The sequence below is a fragment of the Psammomys obesus genome, unplaced genomic scaffold (assembly GCF_907164565.1).
Source record: "Psammomys obesus unplaced genomic scaffold, mPsaObe1.curated_primary_1811, whole genome shotgun sequence".
NCBI lineage: Eukaryota > Metazoa > Chordata > Mammalia > Rodentia > Muridae > Psammomys > Psammomys obesus.
In genome coordinates this window covers 16,980,332-16,994,377 of record NW_026596120.1, presented here as the reverse complement: position 1 = coordinate 16,994,377, position 14,046 = coordinate 16,980,332, and the positions used below count along the sequence as shown (strand labels likewise).

Sequence of the window (14,046 nt, the reverse complement as noted above, 5' to 3'; positions counted from 1 at the left end):
AAGAAAGAAAGAAAGAAAGAAAGAAAGAAAGAAAGAAAGAAAGAAAGGAAAGAAAGAAAGAAAAAAAATCTGTTTTAGAAATAAGCATTGCAGAGGCAATATTCTAGTTACCACCTAGCCCAATGCTTTCTTGCATTGCACTGAATAAAATTGTCTTTAAAGGAAAATAAATTAACATCTCATGTCTCCGTATCTCTAGGTATGCTGCCTATGAAAATCTTAAATTATACTCTTATTGGAGTCTGGAAATGCAATTTTAGTTTTTGTTGCTAATAGTTTAAAATTAGTTACAGGTAGGTATGGTGGTACACGCCTTTAATCCCAGCAGCTCTTGGGAGGTAGAGACAGGCAAGTCTCTGACTTCAAGGCCTGCCTGGTCTACAAAATGAATTAGTTCCAGGCCAGCTAGGGCTACACAGTGAGACCCTGTTTCAAAACCGGTCATAACAACAAAAAATTAATTACAAAAGATGTATAAAGTTAATGGTACATGGTTCATTGTGTGTGTGTGCGTGCGTGTGCGTGCGTGCGCGCGCGCGCGCGTGAGAGAGAGAGAAACCTGGGAAGATGACTCATTGGTTAAGAGTACTTGCTATGAAAGCAAAAACACCCAAATTCATATCCCAAGTTCCCATATAAAATCCAGGTCTGGCTGTTCTTCTAGTTTGCTTTTTATTGCTGTGATAAAATGCCATGACCAAAAGCAACTTAGAGAGGGGAAAGGTTTATTTTATCTTACACCTATATTCAGGAAGTCAGGGCAGAAATTCATGGTAGGAACTTGGAGGCAAAAACTAAAGCAGAGGCCACGGAAGAGCTGTTTATTGGCTCTCTTCCCATGGCTTAATCAGTTTGCTTTCTTAACAACTCAGAAACACCTACCAAGGCTTTACACTGCCTGCAGTGGGCTAGGCCCTCCCGTATCCGTCACCAAGGCTCCAGAGGTTTGTCTACACGCAGTCTAATAGACATTTTCTCAAGGATTCCTCTTCCCTGATGACTCTCTTTGTGTAAAGTTGATTTAAAAAAAAAAAAAAAGCTAACCAGGACAGCTGCATGTGCGTGTAGCTCCAGCCTGGAGGGGGGAAATAAGTAGGTCAGGTTAACTAGCATAGATGAAAGGCTGAACTGCAGGTTTGAATGAGAGACCCCTCTCACAAAAAATAAGATGGAGAGTAATAGAGGAAAACACCTGATATCTTTTTCTAGTCTCTGCATATATGCGCACGCATGTGCACACATAATAAATATGCAGTAAATATGTGTAGTTTGGAAAGATAACTTGTAATCGGCACTTTGGAAAAAAAAAAAAAGAGAGATTGGCATATTCCCAGGGCTCTCTGGTTAGTTAGCCTAGCCTACTTGTTTGGACCCAGACCAGAGAAATGACTTGTTTCAGGCAGAAAGCTACTGAGAAATGACACCTAAAGTTGAACTGCATGGGCACACAGACAAACCAAAGCATTTGTGCATGCATGTTAAGGCTGGGGGAATATAGCTCAGTAGAGCACTTCCCTAGCATGTGTGATGCCCTGGGTTCAATCTCTGGTATTAAATCTTGATTGATTTTATTTATTTATTTTTTGATTGGTTTTGCCTGCACATATGTCTGCATGGCTTACGTGCTTGATGTTCGTGGAGGATAGAAAATTGCATTGGATCTCCTGGAATCAGAGTTACAGAGAGTTTCGAGCCACTTTGAATCAACCCTGGGTCCTCTGTAAGAGCAAGTGCTCTCACCTGCTCAACTTTCTCTCTAAGCCCTGGGAAGAGTCTTAATGAGGAATCTTCTAGATCAGGTTGGCCTGGAGAAATGTCTGCGGGGCATTGTCTTGATAACTGATGTAGGAAGATGCAGTCCATTGTTGGCTACACCATTCCTTAGGCAGGGAGGTTTCTTTGGGGTTTTGATTTTTAAGACAAGGTTTCTCAGTGTACCCCTGGCTTCACTGGTACTGGCCTCGTAGACCAAGCTGGCCTTGAACTCAGAGGTCCCCTGCCTTGAGTGCTGAGAATAAAGGTGTACATCATCACACCCATCTGGCAGGGAGTATAAGAGTATAGCCAGAAGAGAAACCAGTTGTTAGGGAACAAGCAAGGATGCATTTATTATCTTTGCTCTGGACTGTGGCTATGATGTGACTAGCTGCTCAGGTTTCTGTCTTGATGTCCTTGAAATGATGGGCTGTAACTTAGAGTTGTAAGCAAAATAAGCACTTTTTCTTCCATGTGTTGCTCTTGTCTGGGTTCTTGTCAACAATAAAAATGAAACCAGAGCAAGAGACTAAAGTAGGGGAGATCACAAATTAATTGATAGACATTCTGGGCCTTGCCCCTGTCTCAAAAACAAGAAAACAAAACAAGCAAAGAAAATCTACATAATTTAGTGGCACAATATTGTACAACCATTAGTACCATCTGGTTCCAGAACTTTTTCCCCTAGAAGTGGAGCCGGGGATTGCTGGTGACCAAACATAAGACTTAAGCAAATGTTCTGCTTATTGAGCTGTATCCTCTGTATCCAGATTTTTATTACCTACTTCCCCTCAAAAAAGAAGAAAAAAAAATTAAAGATGGAGCCTCACTGGGTAGTACACACCTTTAGTCTCAGCACTTGCGACATAGAGGCAGGCAGATAGCGCTCTCTCTCTCTCTCTCTCTCTCTCTCTCTCTCTCTCTCTCTCTCTCAGTTAGAGGTCAGCCTGGTCTAGGCAGTGAGTTCCAAGACAGCCAAGACTACATAGTGAAATTCTGCCTCTAAAAACAACAACAATAACAAAAAAGATGGTGTCATATGTGGTCCAGTCTGGCCTCAAACTTGTTGTGTAGCCATAGTGTAACCTTGAACTTCAGATCCTCCTACCTTCACCACCCAAATTTTGGAGTTGCATGCACATGCCACCATATCTGGCTTATGAGATGCTACAGTTTGAACGGAGCACCTTGCGCATGCTAGCAGACATACTGCCAGCAATGCCACATTCTTAGCCCTTCACGTTTTTAATTACACCCAAAATGATACATTAATCAGTCACTTCCTCCCTTCTCTTCTCTTCTTCTAGGTCCTAGCTTGCCACTAATCCTTTGTTTCTAATTTGCCTATTATGGACACTTCATACAATGAAATCAGAAAATCAGAGTATTAATTGCTGCTTTTTTTTCTATAGCCGAATATTATGCAGATTTATTCATCAGTTGATGCACATTGTTATCTCTCCCTCTGACCATTGTGAACAATACAACTTCTTTGCTGGTTTTTGTTTGGAAAATTCAAAATTCTTTCAAAATTCTTTGCATATGTAGGCAGGAATGGAATTGCTGGGTAATGGTAGTAGGTTTATCTTTAAGTCTTTGAGGAACTACCATACCACTTTCTATACCCTGCTGCCATATCATATACCTTCCCACCAGCAGTACATAAAGATGTCATATTTTACACATTCTTGCCAACATTTGCCATTTGCCATTTCTTGTTGATAGCTGTCGTAGTTGATATATAGTAGCATTTTATCATTTAAAAAATACCTTATTCCACTGTCTTTGGATACCCACTTACCTTTGTACAATATGGCGGTCTCTCCTTCCACTATGTGGCTCCTGGGGCTTGAACTCAGGTTATCATACTTGGCAACAGAAGTTTTTGCCCATTTCATTATTCAATGTCCCTACAGTTTGTAGTTTTAAAATTACTATTATTTGTTTATTTTTGTGTGCGTGCACACACACATGTCGTGTTGAAAGTGTGGAGGTCAGAGCAACCTACAGGAGTTGGTTCTTGCCTTTCTATCATGGCTCCTGGGCAGAAAGCTCAGGTCCTCAGGTTTGTCAGCAAATCTGTTTATCCACTGAGATAGCTCACTCTTTTAATTTCTGTTTCCCTATGGACTAATGACTGGATATCTTCTATGTAACCATTTGTAAATCTCCTTAGGAGAAATGTTCAGTGATTCTTTCGACCTTTCTAGTTGAATTATTTGGGTTTTTGTTGCTAAATGCAAATTGCCAGTAAGAATTAAGAAGACAGCCTGGCATATTGTATAGTTTTATGGACCTAGTGTTAAAGATGGCAATAACTTTACTGAGTTCCTTTGGGAATGATGAAAGTTATTTTAAATAAAATGATGGTAGTGGTTGCACTGCACACTTAGTAAAAATCATTGAAATTATTTACTTAAAAAATAGGTAAGTTTTATAATACTTATATTCCTCTCTACTGAGTTAATATACTGACCCCTCTGTTTACCAGCTGAATTTTCTTATGCTGTCATAAATAAAAAGTAGACTAATTCCAGAAACTTGCCAATGGCAAGCACATTCTTTGCTCACATGTTAAGAGCTATGGAGCTTCTCCTTCTTAGACCCAGTCTAAAGGATAGTCCCCAATGTGAGACTATTGTCAGTGTGTCCATTGTTTTGTTCTGTCCTGATGGATTTGTTATCATCCCTTATAGGTTTGTTTGGTTGGTTGTTTTTTTTTTTTTTTTGTTCATGGTGGAGTTTTTTTGTTTGGTTGGTTGGTTTTTTGTTTTTTGGGTTTTGGTTTTTTTTGGGGGGGGGCAGGTTGGAGTTTTTTTGAGACAGGGGTTCTCTGTATAATAGAGCGCTGGCTGGCCTCAAACTCACAGAGATCTGCCTTCCAAATGTTGGGATTAAAGGCATGCATCACCATGCCAGGCTGGCCAGTTTATTATGTAATGAGAGACTGAAGGGGGTTGGGTCTGGATCAGGAGAGAGGTGGGAAGGAACTAGGAGCGGAAAGAAGGGAAGCCATCACACAGATACATTATGTTATTTTAAAAACAAATTCCCACAGTCAGTGCTACACAGAGAAAGCCTGTCTCAAAAAAAAAATACATATATATTCCAATTGTTCAATTTTACCAATAAAGATAGAGGAGCCAGACAGTAAGGTGAAAATCTACTAGCTCAGAGAGGCAGAAAGATCACCCAGCTCACCTTCCTACTCAGCTGACATCCCAGAAGGAAAAGCCTTTTTTTCTTCTCCATGCTTTTTAAATGCCCTTCTCTCACTGTCTCTTCTTTCTGCTTAGTCCCTGTCAGCCGATTGCTTGCTCTGCCTCTTGACCTAGGGTTAATTTTATTTAATCCTATTTACAGAAAGCTCTTGGGTTAAAGGTGCGTGCTAGAGTTGAGTCACATCACAAGTCTTCTTTTTTTCACAGTAAATAGAAAGCTCTAGGATCAAAGATTGGGCCACTTCCTGAATGGTAGGATTACAGGCATAAATCATACCCACTCACATTCTGTTAGCTAAAGTATGATACATGGTGATGGCTGATAGTGAAGAGGAGAGGGCCTCGCCCTGTAGGAACACACCTCTGCTACTTGAACAGCAGAAAAGGATGTGTGTATGATCTGCTTATGGAAATAACTAGCTGCGGTGATGTTGTTGAAATTTTTTATCCTCTCTGGGCCTCACATTTACAAAACCAGTTGCTCTTAATGCCTGTTTCATGAGGTTAATAGGGTTGTTAGGGTTATTGGATGATGACCTGTAAATTAGGCACTAGCCACCGCCGCCGCCTTTCTTAACTTTCTGACTGGCAGACTCTTACCTCACAGTCCTATTTGAACGTTCCCTTTTTCATGTTTCCTCACAACCAACTCTTTGCTTTTGAAGCTCATTGTTGGAAATTCAGGGCTTTGAAGATGGCTTGTTATGCTTGACTCCTCCACACTCAGTTCAGAAAGAATTGTATTCATATTGTAGTTTTCTTCCCTTGTCTTGAGCTAGTGAAGACCTGCTTTCCTTTAAGGTGTTTTATAGGCACTAAAAGTACTACAAGTGTGTCTTGCTATTTCCTTGTTCCTCATTATTCATTTCTGGAAAAGGAGTTGGTAGTTGAATTCTTCAAGTCTAGCCAAATGAGAATGAGGAACCAAGACCAAGTTTTGGGTGCAGTCTATAAATGACAATGGCTTTAGGCAGTAGGGGATCCAGGGATATTCCTTGTTTCTTTGATTTTTGTCAGTTATTACTGTGTTGAATATTCATTAAGGTTTCTAAAAATGACTTTGATCACATTGAAGTCTTTGTTTTTTCCTTGCAGTGTAAGGCCAGCACTGTCGGGCATCAATCTTCGTGTTCATTCTGCAAGGGCCCAAAGGAAGGTGAGTGTCTCATACAATGAATAAATAATTTATTTTTATTTTATTTTAAAAACTAGACATCTCAGGGTCTAGAAAGGTGGCTCAGTGGTGAGGAAAGTATACAGTCCTTTCAGGGACCTGAGTTTGGATCCCAGCACCCAAGTCAGGCAACTCACAATTATCTGTGCTTTCAGCTCCAGAGGATCCAAAGTCATCTCCTGACCTTCTTGGACACTTAACTACATGTGATCATTCATATATATATATATATATATGTGTATACTAAAAATAATATATTTTTTAATTGACATCCCAGTCTATAATCCCGGTACGTTAGAGACAATGGTAAGACAATCAAGGGTTTAAGGCCAATATGTGCTACATAGCAGAAGCTTTGTCCAAAAAAAAAAAAAAAAAAAGGTTGAAGGGTGCCTTTAAACAAAACTAAGATATAGAACAAAAGAGTGTAAGCTTTAAAGAAGAGAAGGAGGCTGAGAGGAAGGAAGAAGAGAAAGAAAGAATTGACATCCTAAAAACAAATCAGTGAAGGTTTAAAAAATACAGTTTAGGGCCAGCAAGGTGGCTCAGTGGGGAGAAGTGTGAGTTCAATTCCTGGAGCCTGCCCATGTGAAAAAGCCAGAAATAGTAACACATCTGTAATACCAGCACAACTCCTATGGTAAGAGAGAACAATGACAGGAGGCTCACCCAGAAGCTGACTGACCAGCTAGCCTAAACTATGAAGCAGTGCAGCAGAAACGTTAAGAGATCCTGGCTCAACAAGGTAGAAGGAGAGAACAGCTTACTGAGAGTTGTCTCTGACCAATGCATGTGCACTATGGTACACACACACAGTTCACGTACATACACACTCATTTAAAAGTTTGGAGAGGAGCAGGCTTGGTTGTACATACATTTAATCCCTGCACTCATGAAGCAGAGATGAGTGGATCTTACGTGACTTTGAGTCCAAACAGGGCCAAAACTACATAGTGAAACCCTGTTTCAAAAAAACAATAATGGTTTTTTGTTTGTTTTGAGACAGGGTCTCACTATGTAGCCCTGACTATCCTAGAACTAGCTCTATGGAGCAGACCTTCCATCTACCTCTGCCTTCTGAGTGCTGAGATTAAAGGCAAAGGTGTGTAACACTACCGCCCTGCTTCCTCCCACCCCAGTTCCTCAGCAGATACAGGTGAGGGTTGATAGCCTGTTTGCCTAGGATTAGCTCAAAGACTTTTTGTTTTGTTTTGTGGATTTTGTTTTTTTGATTTTTGGTTTTTCGAGGCAGGGTTTCTTTGTATAGCTTTGGCTGGCCTGAACTTGCTTTGTAGACCATACTGGCCCTGAACTCAAGCAGCGATCCTCCTGCCTCTGATTCTGTGTGCTAGGATCAATCAAAGGCATGTGACACCGAGCCCAGCTACTCAGACTTCTTACAGTGCTCAGACAGATGGGTAGATGGTTTATAAAAACCCTTAGACAGCAAATAACAAAGCTGAGCCTGTAGCTCAGTGACAGTAACATGGGTTTGATCCTCAGTATATCACATATGCAAGGAAAAGGAAGAGGGGAAACACAAGCAATCACATATATTCCCTGATATCTGCTACTAGTATTAAATTACCACTATATTGCTCCCATAGAATGTCTCTTTTTGAGCCACATGGCTTCCTTAGTAAACTCTCTTAAGAATTACAGAAATAAAAACAGAAAGAAGACTTACTGTGGAAAAAGCTCACTGGGCAACTCCTCACAGTTATTCTCTGACTTCACATAGGCCATAGCATGCACACAGCCATACACGTAAGCTAAACAAATGAATAAATTATCTTTAATTATGAGAAGAAAATCCAGCACAAAAATATACCTCTCATCAGTCTGCCATAGGCTATATTAGTATTATGACTCTAGAAGAAGCTAGGCTTCTGGACACGTGCTTTGGGTACATGCCACTAATCCCTTAGCAACAATGTCTTTGCTAATTCTGTCTCTACATTGTTTCTCCTTCTCTTTCTCTTCCCTTTATCTGTTCTTCCTCCCCTTCCTTCTTTTTCTCTCCTGTATGCTGAGGCTCTAACCTAGGACCTAGTATATGCTAGGTAACCGTTCTACCCCTGCTATATATCCCTCAACTCTTGTTTATTTTTTTGAGACAGATTCTTACTATGTAGCCCTAGCTGGGCTTGAAGTACTCTGTAGACCAGGCTGGCCTTGAACTCACAGAGATCTTGTCTCTGCCTCTGAAATGTTGATTTTGATTTTGCTTCATGGTCTCATGTAGACCAGGTTGGCCTTTAACTCCCTGTGAAGCAAACGATGACCTTGAAGAACTTCTAGTTCTCTTACCTATACTTCCAAGTACTGGGGTGTTGTTGCAGATGTGTGCTATCATAACCATAGATTTTGTTTATATTTTGAGACAGTAGTATGTAGTTCCAACCAACCTCAAACTAAATGATGATCAGCCTCCCAAGTGCTGTTTCCTACCTAGGTTTTTACTGTTGGTGATAATAATCAGGAAAGCAGGGATTAGCATAATTTTTTGTTTGCTTACTTTTTTGTTTTGTTTTTCTTTGCTTGCTTTTCGAGACAAGGTTTCTTTGTATAGCCCATGCTGTCCTGGAACTCCCTCTGTAGTCCAGGCTGGCCTGGAACTCACAGCAATCTGCCTGCCTGTGTCTGGGATTAAAGGCATGCGCCACCATGCCAGCTAGTATAAATTTGTTGTATGTGTATAAGTATTTATTAAGTGATTAGTTTTGTTTGTTTGCTTTTTTTGTTTGCTTGATGATGTTTTACTTTCCATTTTTTATTTTGTATGTATGGGTTTTGCCTGCATGCTTGACTATGGACCATGTGCATGTAGTACCCACAGAGCCCAGAACTGCAGCTGTAACTGGAGTCATAGGTGGTTGTAAGTTGCCATGTGAGTGCTGAACCCAGGTCTTCAGGAAGAGAACTGAACCCAGGTCTTCAGGAAGAGCAGCCAGTACTCCTTACTGAGCCATTTCTCTGGGCCCTTTTATTTTGTTTTATTTGTTTTGTTGGTTGGTTTGGTTTTGTTTTTCGAGATGGGGTTGCTCTTTATAACAGCCCCAGCTGTCCTGGCTTTGAAGACCAGGCTGACCTCAAACTCACCTTGATGCCTCCTGAGTACTGGGATTAAAGGCATGCGCCACCACCTTAGGCTTTTGTTGTTGTTTTTAAAGATTTTTAAATTTTATTTTATATAAGACTGTTCATCTGTTGAGCAGTTCCTCTAGCCAGCTCCCAATTAGGTTTTTTTTTTCTTTAAGATTTTATTTATTTTATGTATGAGTGCTCTACCTGCATGTATGCCTGCATGCCAGAAGTGGGCATCAAAATGCAATATGGATGGTTGTGAACCACCATGTGGTTGCTGGAAATTGAACGCTGGACCTCTGGAAGAGCAGACAGTGCTCTTCTCTGCTGAGCCATTCCTCCAGAGCCAAGTGTTTTGTTTTAAAATTTATTTCTATGCATCTGTGTGAGTGTAAGCCAACTGTGTGTAGGGGCTTTAGAGGCCCTAAAGAGGGTAGATTCCCTGGAGTTGGAGTTACAGACAAATGTTAGCTGCCTGGTCTCATATACATTCTGGGAAACAAACTCAAGTCCTCTAGAAGAGCTGCAAGCACTCTTTACTGCCAAGCAATCTCTCCAGACTCATGATTTAGGTTTTTCAGATTTTGTATTTGCCTACATGTATGCATATACACCACTTGAATGCTTTGTATATGCACAGAGGCCATGAAAAGGCATATGATTCTCTAGATCTGGAGTTACAGGTGATTAAGAGCTGACATGTGATTTTGGCAGAACCATGTTCTCTGCCAGAACAGCATGTGCTGTTAACCAGTGAACCATCTCTCTAGACCCTGTTTAATTTTTACAAATGACCTTTTCTCAAAAACTTTCAGATTTCTTTGTAGATATTTCTGAGATGTTAAAAGCTTTGGTTAGTTTTATAAAGTCTTCTGTGTTTTCTATTTAAATTCCCCAATGGACAGAAGTCAAGCAGGAACTAGTATCCTATCCTCAGCCTCAGACAACGTCCATCCCGGTACCCTCAGAAAAACAAGCCAGCCAGCCCCGAGCAGCTGAGAAGGAACATGACCTCAGGAAGCGGGAAGAAGGACAAGAAACAAGATTGGGACACCAAAAGAGAGACACAGAAAGATACTTTCCTCACTCTCGAAGGGAAGGGCTTACTTTCCGAAGAGACCGAGAAAAGGAGTCGTGGTCTGGTGAGACACGCCAGGATGGAGAGAGCAAAAGTGAGTGATTTGTCAGCTCATATGACAGATTGGAAGCATAGATGGGTAGCTTGTGTTGTGACCTCCACCCAGCTGATAGATGCACCAGTGGAACTGTGCACAACTGAGACCGTATTGTCTTCAATTGGCTTTACCAGTCAGAGGAATCTATATCTTCTACATAGTAAATTACTATAAACATTTCAGTAAGATGTGATTTTAGGTTTTAAGTATTGCTAATGAAAAGAAAAATGAAAAATACTTTTTATAAAAACAAGTTTTGGGCTGGGCATGGTAGCGCACGTTTGTAATCCCAGCACTCTGGGAGGCAAAAGCAGGCAGATCTCTTTGAGTTTGAGGCCAGCCTGGTCTACAAGGTGAGTCCAGGACAGCCAAGTCTACACAGAGAAACCCTGTAATCAAAAGACAAATAACAAAAAGACCGTTAAGTTCTTGGAACTTCAAATTTTATCTCTCTTTCCTTAATATCTCTGTTTGTGTTTGCTTCATTTAGCAATCATGCTAAAACGCATCTATCGTTCTACTCCGCCTGAGGTGATAGTTGAAGTGCTGGAGCCCTATGTCCGCCTCACTACTGCCAACGTTCGTATCATCAAGAACAGAACTGGACCCATGGGTCACACCTACGGCTTTATAGATCTCGACTCCCATGCAGTGAGTTATTCTGCTTTAAAGTGAGGGCTGATAACTAAAGACTCCCCAGTAACATTTGAGGAAGCAGGCCATGGGGCTGTATACCTGTAGACCCACTGCCCTAGAAGCTGAAGCAGACACATGACAGGTTCAAGGCTAGCCTTGGCTACAAAGTGAGCTCCTGCTTATAAAGGGGCCATGGGAGGAATCAGTGAAGAATTCTCTCCTTTGGGACTAGTGTTCGTTTAGGTGAACTACTACTCTAAAGATGCAGAACTCCATATGGACTTTGGGAACAAATCTAACCAAACCCTCCAACATTTTAGTATGTTCTTTAATATTTTTAACTTATTTTTTTCTAGTCACAAATGATTTCATATTTGATCGTAATAAAACGTTTCATTTTCTGGAAAATATGTCGGTTGTTTGTTTTGAGAAAGGGTTTCTCTACATAGCTTTGGTTTTCCTGGAATTCATGATATAGGCCAGACTAGCCTTGAAATCACAGAGATCCAGCTGCTTCTGCCTCTGAGCATGGAGATTAAAGGCCTATGCCACCATGCCTGGCTTCAGTAAAGTCTTGTGGTTCCAATTTTTAGTTATAAAGCTCTTTTCTATGGAAATATCATAAAACTATTAATGAACATTGTTATGTCTTAAATATGCTAAAAAGTTATATGGGATTTTGTAAACTGGATCTGATCTGATGATAATTGCAGTCTAAGAGAAGAGGATTTCACTTTCTGAAATGTATGCTAGAAACTTATTTTTATTCTGATTGTAATCCTTCCCTAAGAATGGCTTACTTTGCCTGGCCGTTGCGGAGCGCGCCTTTAATCCCAGCACTCAGGTAGTCAGGGACAGGCAGAGTCCAGGATGGCCGAGGCTACACGGAGAAACCCTGTCTTGAAAAACGAAATAAAATAAAAAGACAAAACTAAACTAAAAAGAATGGCTTACTTTGGGACTGGAGAGATGGCTCAGTGGTTAAGAACTCTTGCTGCTCTTTTAGAGGAACCTGTTTCAGTTCCTAGCACCCATATGGTAGCATACAGCCACCCTAACTCCAGTTGTATGGGTTATTGATGCCCTATTCTGACCTCCAGGGGGACTAGGCATGCATATGGTACATACACGTAGGTAAAAATGCTCATATACATAGGTAAAAATAAACTTTTCTTTTTTTTTTTTAAGCCTTATTTTTATTTGGACATGGTGCCGCAGCCTGTAGTGCTAGCTACCTGAGTGAGGCAGGAAGATCAAGACTAGCCTGGCCAACCCAAGGAGACCCCACTTCTTAATTAAATATTAGTAAATCAAGCTGGGCAGTGGTGGCACATACCTTTAATCCCAGCACTCAAGAGAGGCAGAGGTAGGCTGATCTTTGTGAGTTCAAGGCCAGCCTGGTTTACAGAGTAAATTCAGGACAGCCAAGGCTACCCAGAGAAATCCTATCTCAAAAAACCAAATAATAATAAGAAAAAGAATAAGCCAGGCATGGTGACACATTCCTTTAATCCTAGCACTCAGGAGACAAGAGGCAGGGCGATCTCTGTGATTTCAAAGACAGCCTAGTCTACAAAAAAAGTTCCAGAACAGCCAGGGCTGTTACACAGAGAAATCTCTATATTGAAAAACAAAATAATTAAAAAAAAAAATGGGAATATGGTCCATTGCTTATGTAGCATGCATGACACCTTAGATTCAATATCAGTTCTTTCTCTCTCTCACACACACACATACACAGTTTTGTTTTGTTTTGTTCTGTTCTGTTTTGTTTTTTTACCAGCCTGCTCTTACTTTGTTTGGTTTTGGTTTTCAAGATAGGGTTTCTCTGTGTAGCCTTGGCTGCCCAGGACTACCTTTGTAAACAGAGATCTACCTGCCTCTGCCTCTCTCAGTGCTGGTATTACGGGTGTGTGCCACTCTGCCTGGTAACCAGGCTGTTCTTACTGTAAAAATTATTACTGGAAGAGGGTAATACCTCTGCTCTTCAGGAGGACCTGGATTTAACTTTCAGCACCCACCATTTGGTGCACAGCCATTTATAACTCCACTTCCAAAGGATCTGTTGCCATCCTATGGCATCCCAGCACCTAGTATGCACAGATATATATGCAGGCAGAATCCCATACACTTAAATCTTATTTATTCACACACACAAGTATGTATGTATGTATGAATGAATGTATGTATGTGTAAATATGGGATTGCTTTTTCAAGACTGTATAACTCTGGCTTTCCTGGAACTCACTATGTAGACCAGGCTGAACTTGAACTCACAGAGCTCCACCTGCCTCTGCCTGCCAACTGCTAAGATTAAAAGCATGCACCACTATTCCTGGCCACATAAAATTTTTTTTTTTTTTTTTTAAATCATTACCAGGCTAGGGAGGTGGCTTAGGAGTTAATAGCACTGGCTGCTCTACCAGAGGATCCAGGTTCAATTTTCAGTAACTCCAGTTCTAGGGGATCTGACACTCTCACACAAGTAGACATGCAGGCAAAACACCAATGCACATAAGTTAAATAAATCATAAATAAAAAAAAATACTACCAAAGCATTATGCCTAGTAATTTTATCTTCTAAAAAGGAAAAATCTGTGTTCAGTTCTTTCTCTATGGAATTAGCCTTTTCTATCTTTGAATTCAAGTTTGTCTCTGGTTCCTTAGGAAGCTCTTCGAGTAGTGAAGATTTTGCAAAACCTTGATCCACCATTTAGCATTGATGGGAAGATGGTAGCTGTAAACCTGGCCACTGGAAAACGAAGGTAAGGCCTCACCTAAGGAAGAATCTATTCTTCCTGGATAAGAGACATAGAGGAGGGCATTGTGACTTCCCAGAATGAGCTGTTTTAAATACATACTTACACATTTTCTTTTTATGTAGTATGCGTTATTCTAATTATAGAATTGTTTTCATTTTTAAATATTATTCCAACCTGCACACCTTTAATCCCAGCACTCAGGAGGTAGAGGCAGGGGGATCTATATGAGTTCAAGG

The 14,046-nt window shown here is 40.7% G+C and overlaps 1 protein-coding gene across 7 annotated transcripts in view; it reads left to right on the top strand.

Moving 5' to 3' along the window:
* Window positions 1-14,046, top strand: part of Rbm6 (RNA binding motif protein 6) — a 91,418-nt gene that overhangs the window by 63,702 nt on the left and 13,670 nt on the right. For all 7 annotated transcript variants that reach the window (XM_055629610.1, XM_055629609.1, XM_055629611.1 and 4 more), the window contains 4 exons: window positions 6,072-6,132; window positions 10,143-10,409; window positions 10,903-11,063; window positions 13,716-13,813. In XM_055629610.1, coding sequence (XP_055485585.1) covers window positions 6,072-6,132; window positions 10,143-10,409; window positions 10,903-11,063; window positions 13,716-13,813 — 587 coding nt within the window. The remainder of the gene's footprint in view (window positions 1-6,071; window positions 6,133-10,142; window positions 10,410-10,902; window positions 11,064-13,715; window positions 13,814-14,046) is intronic.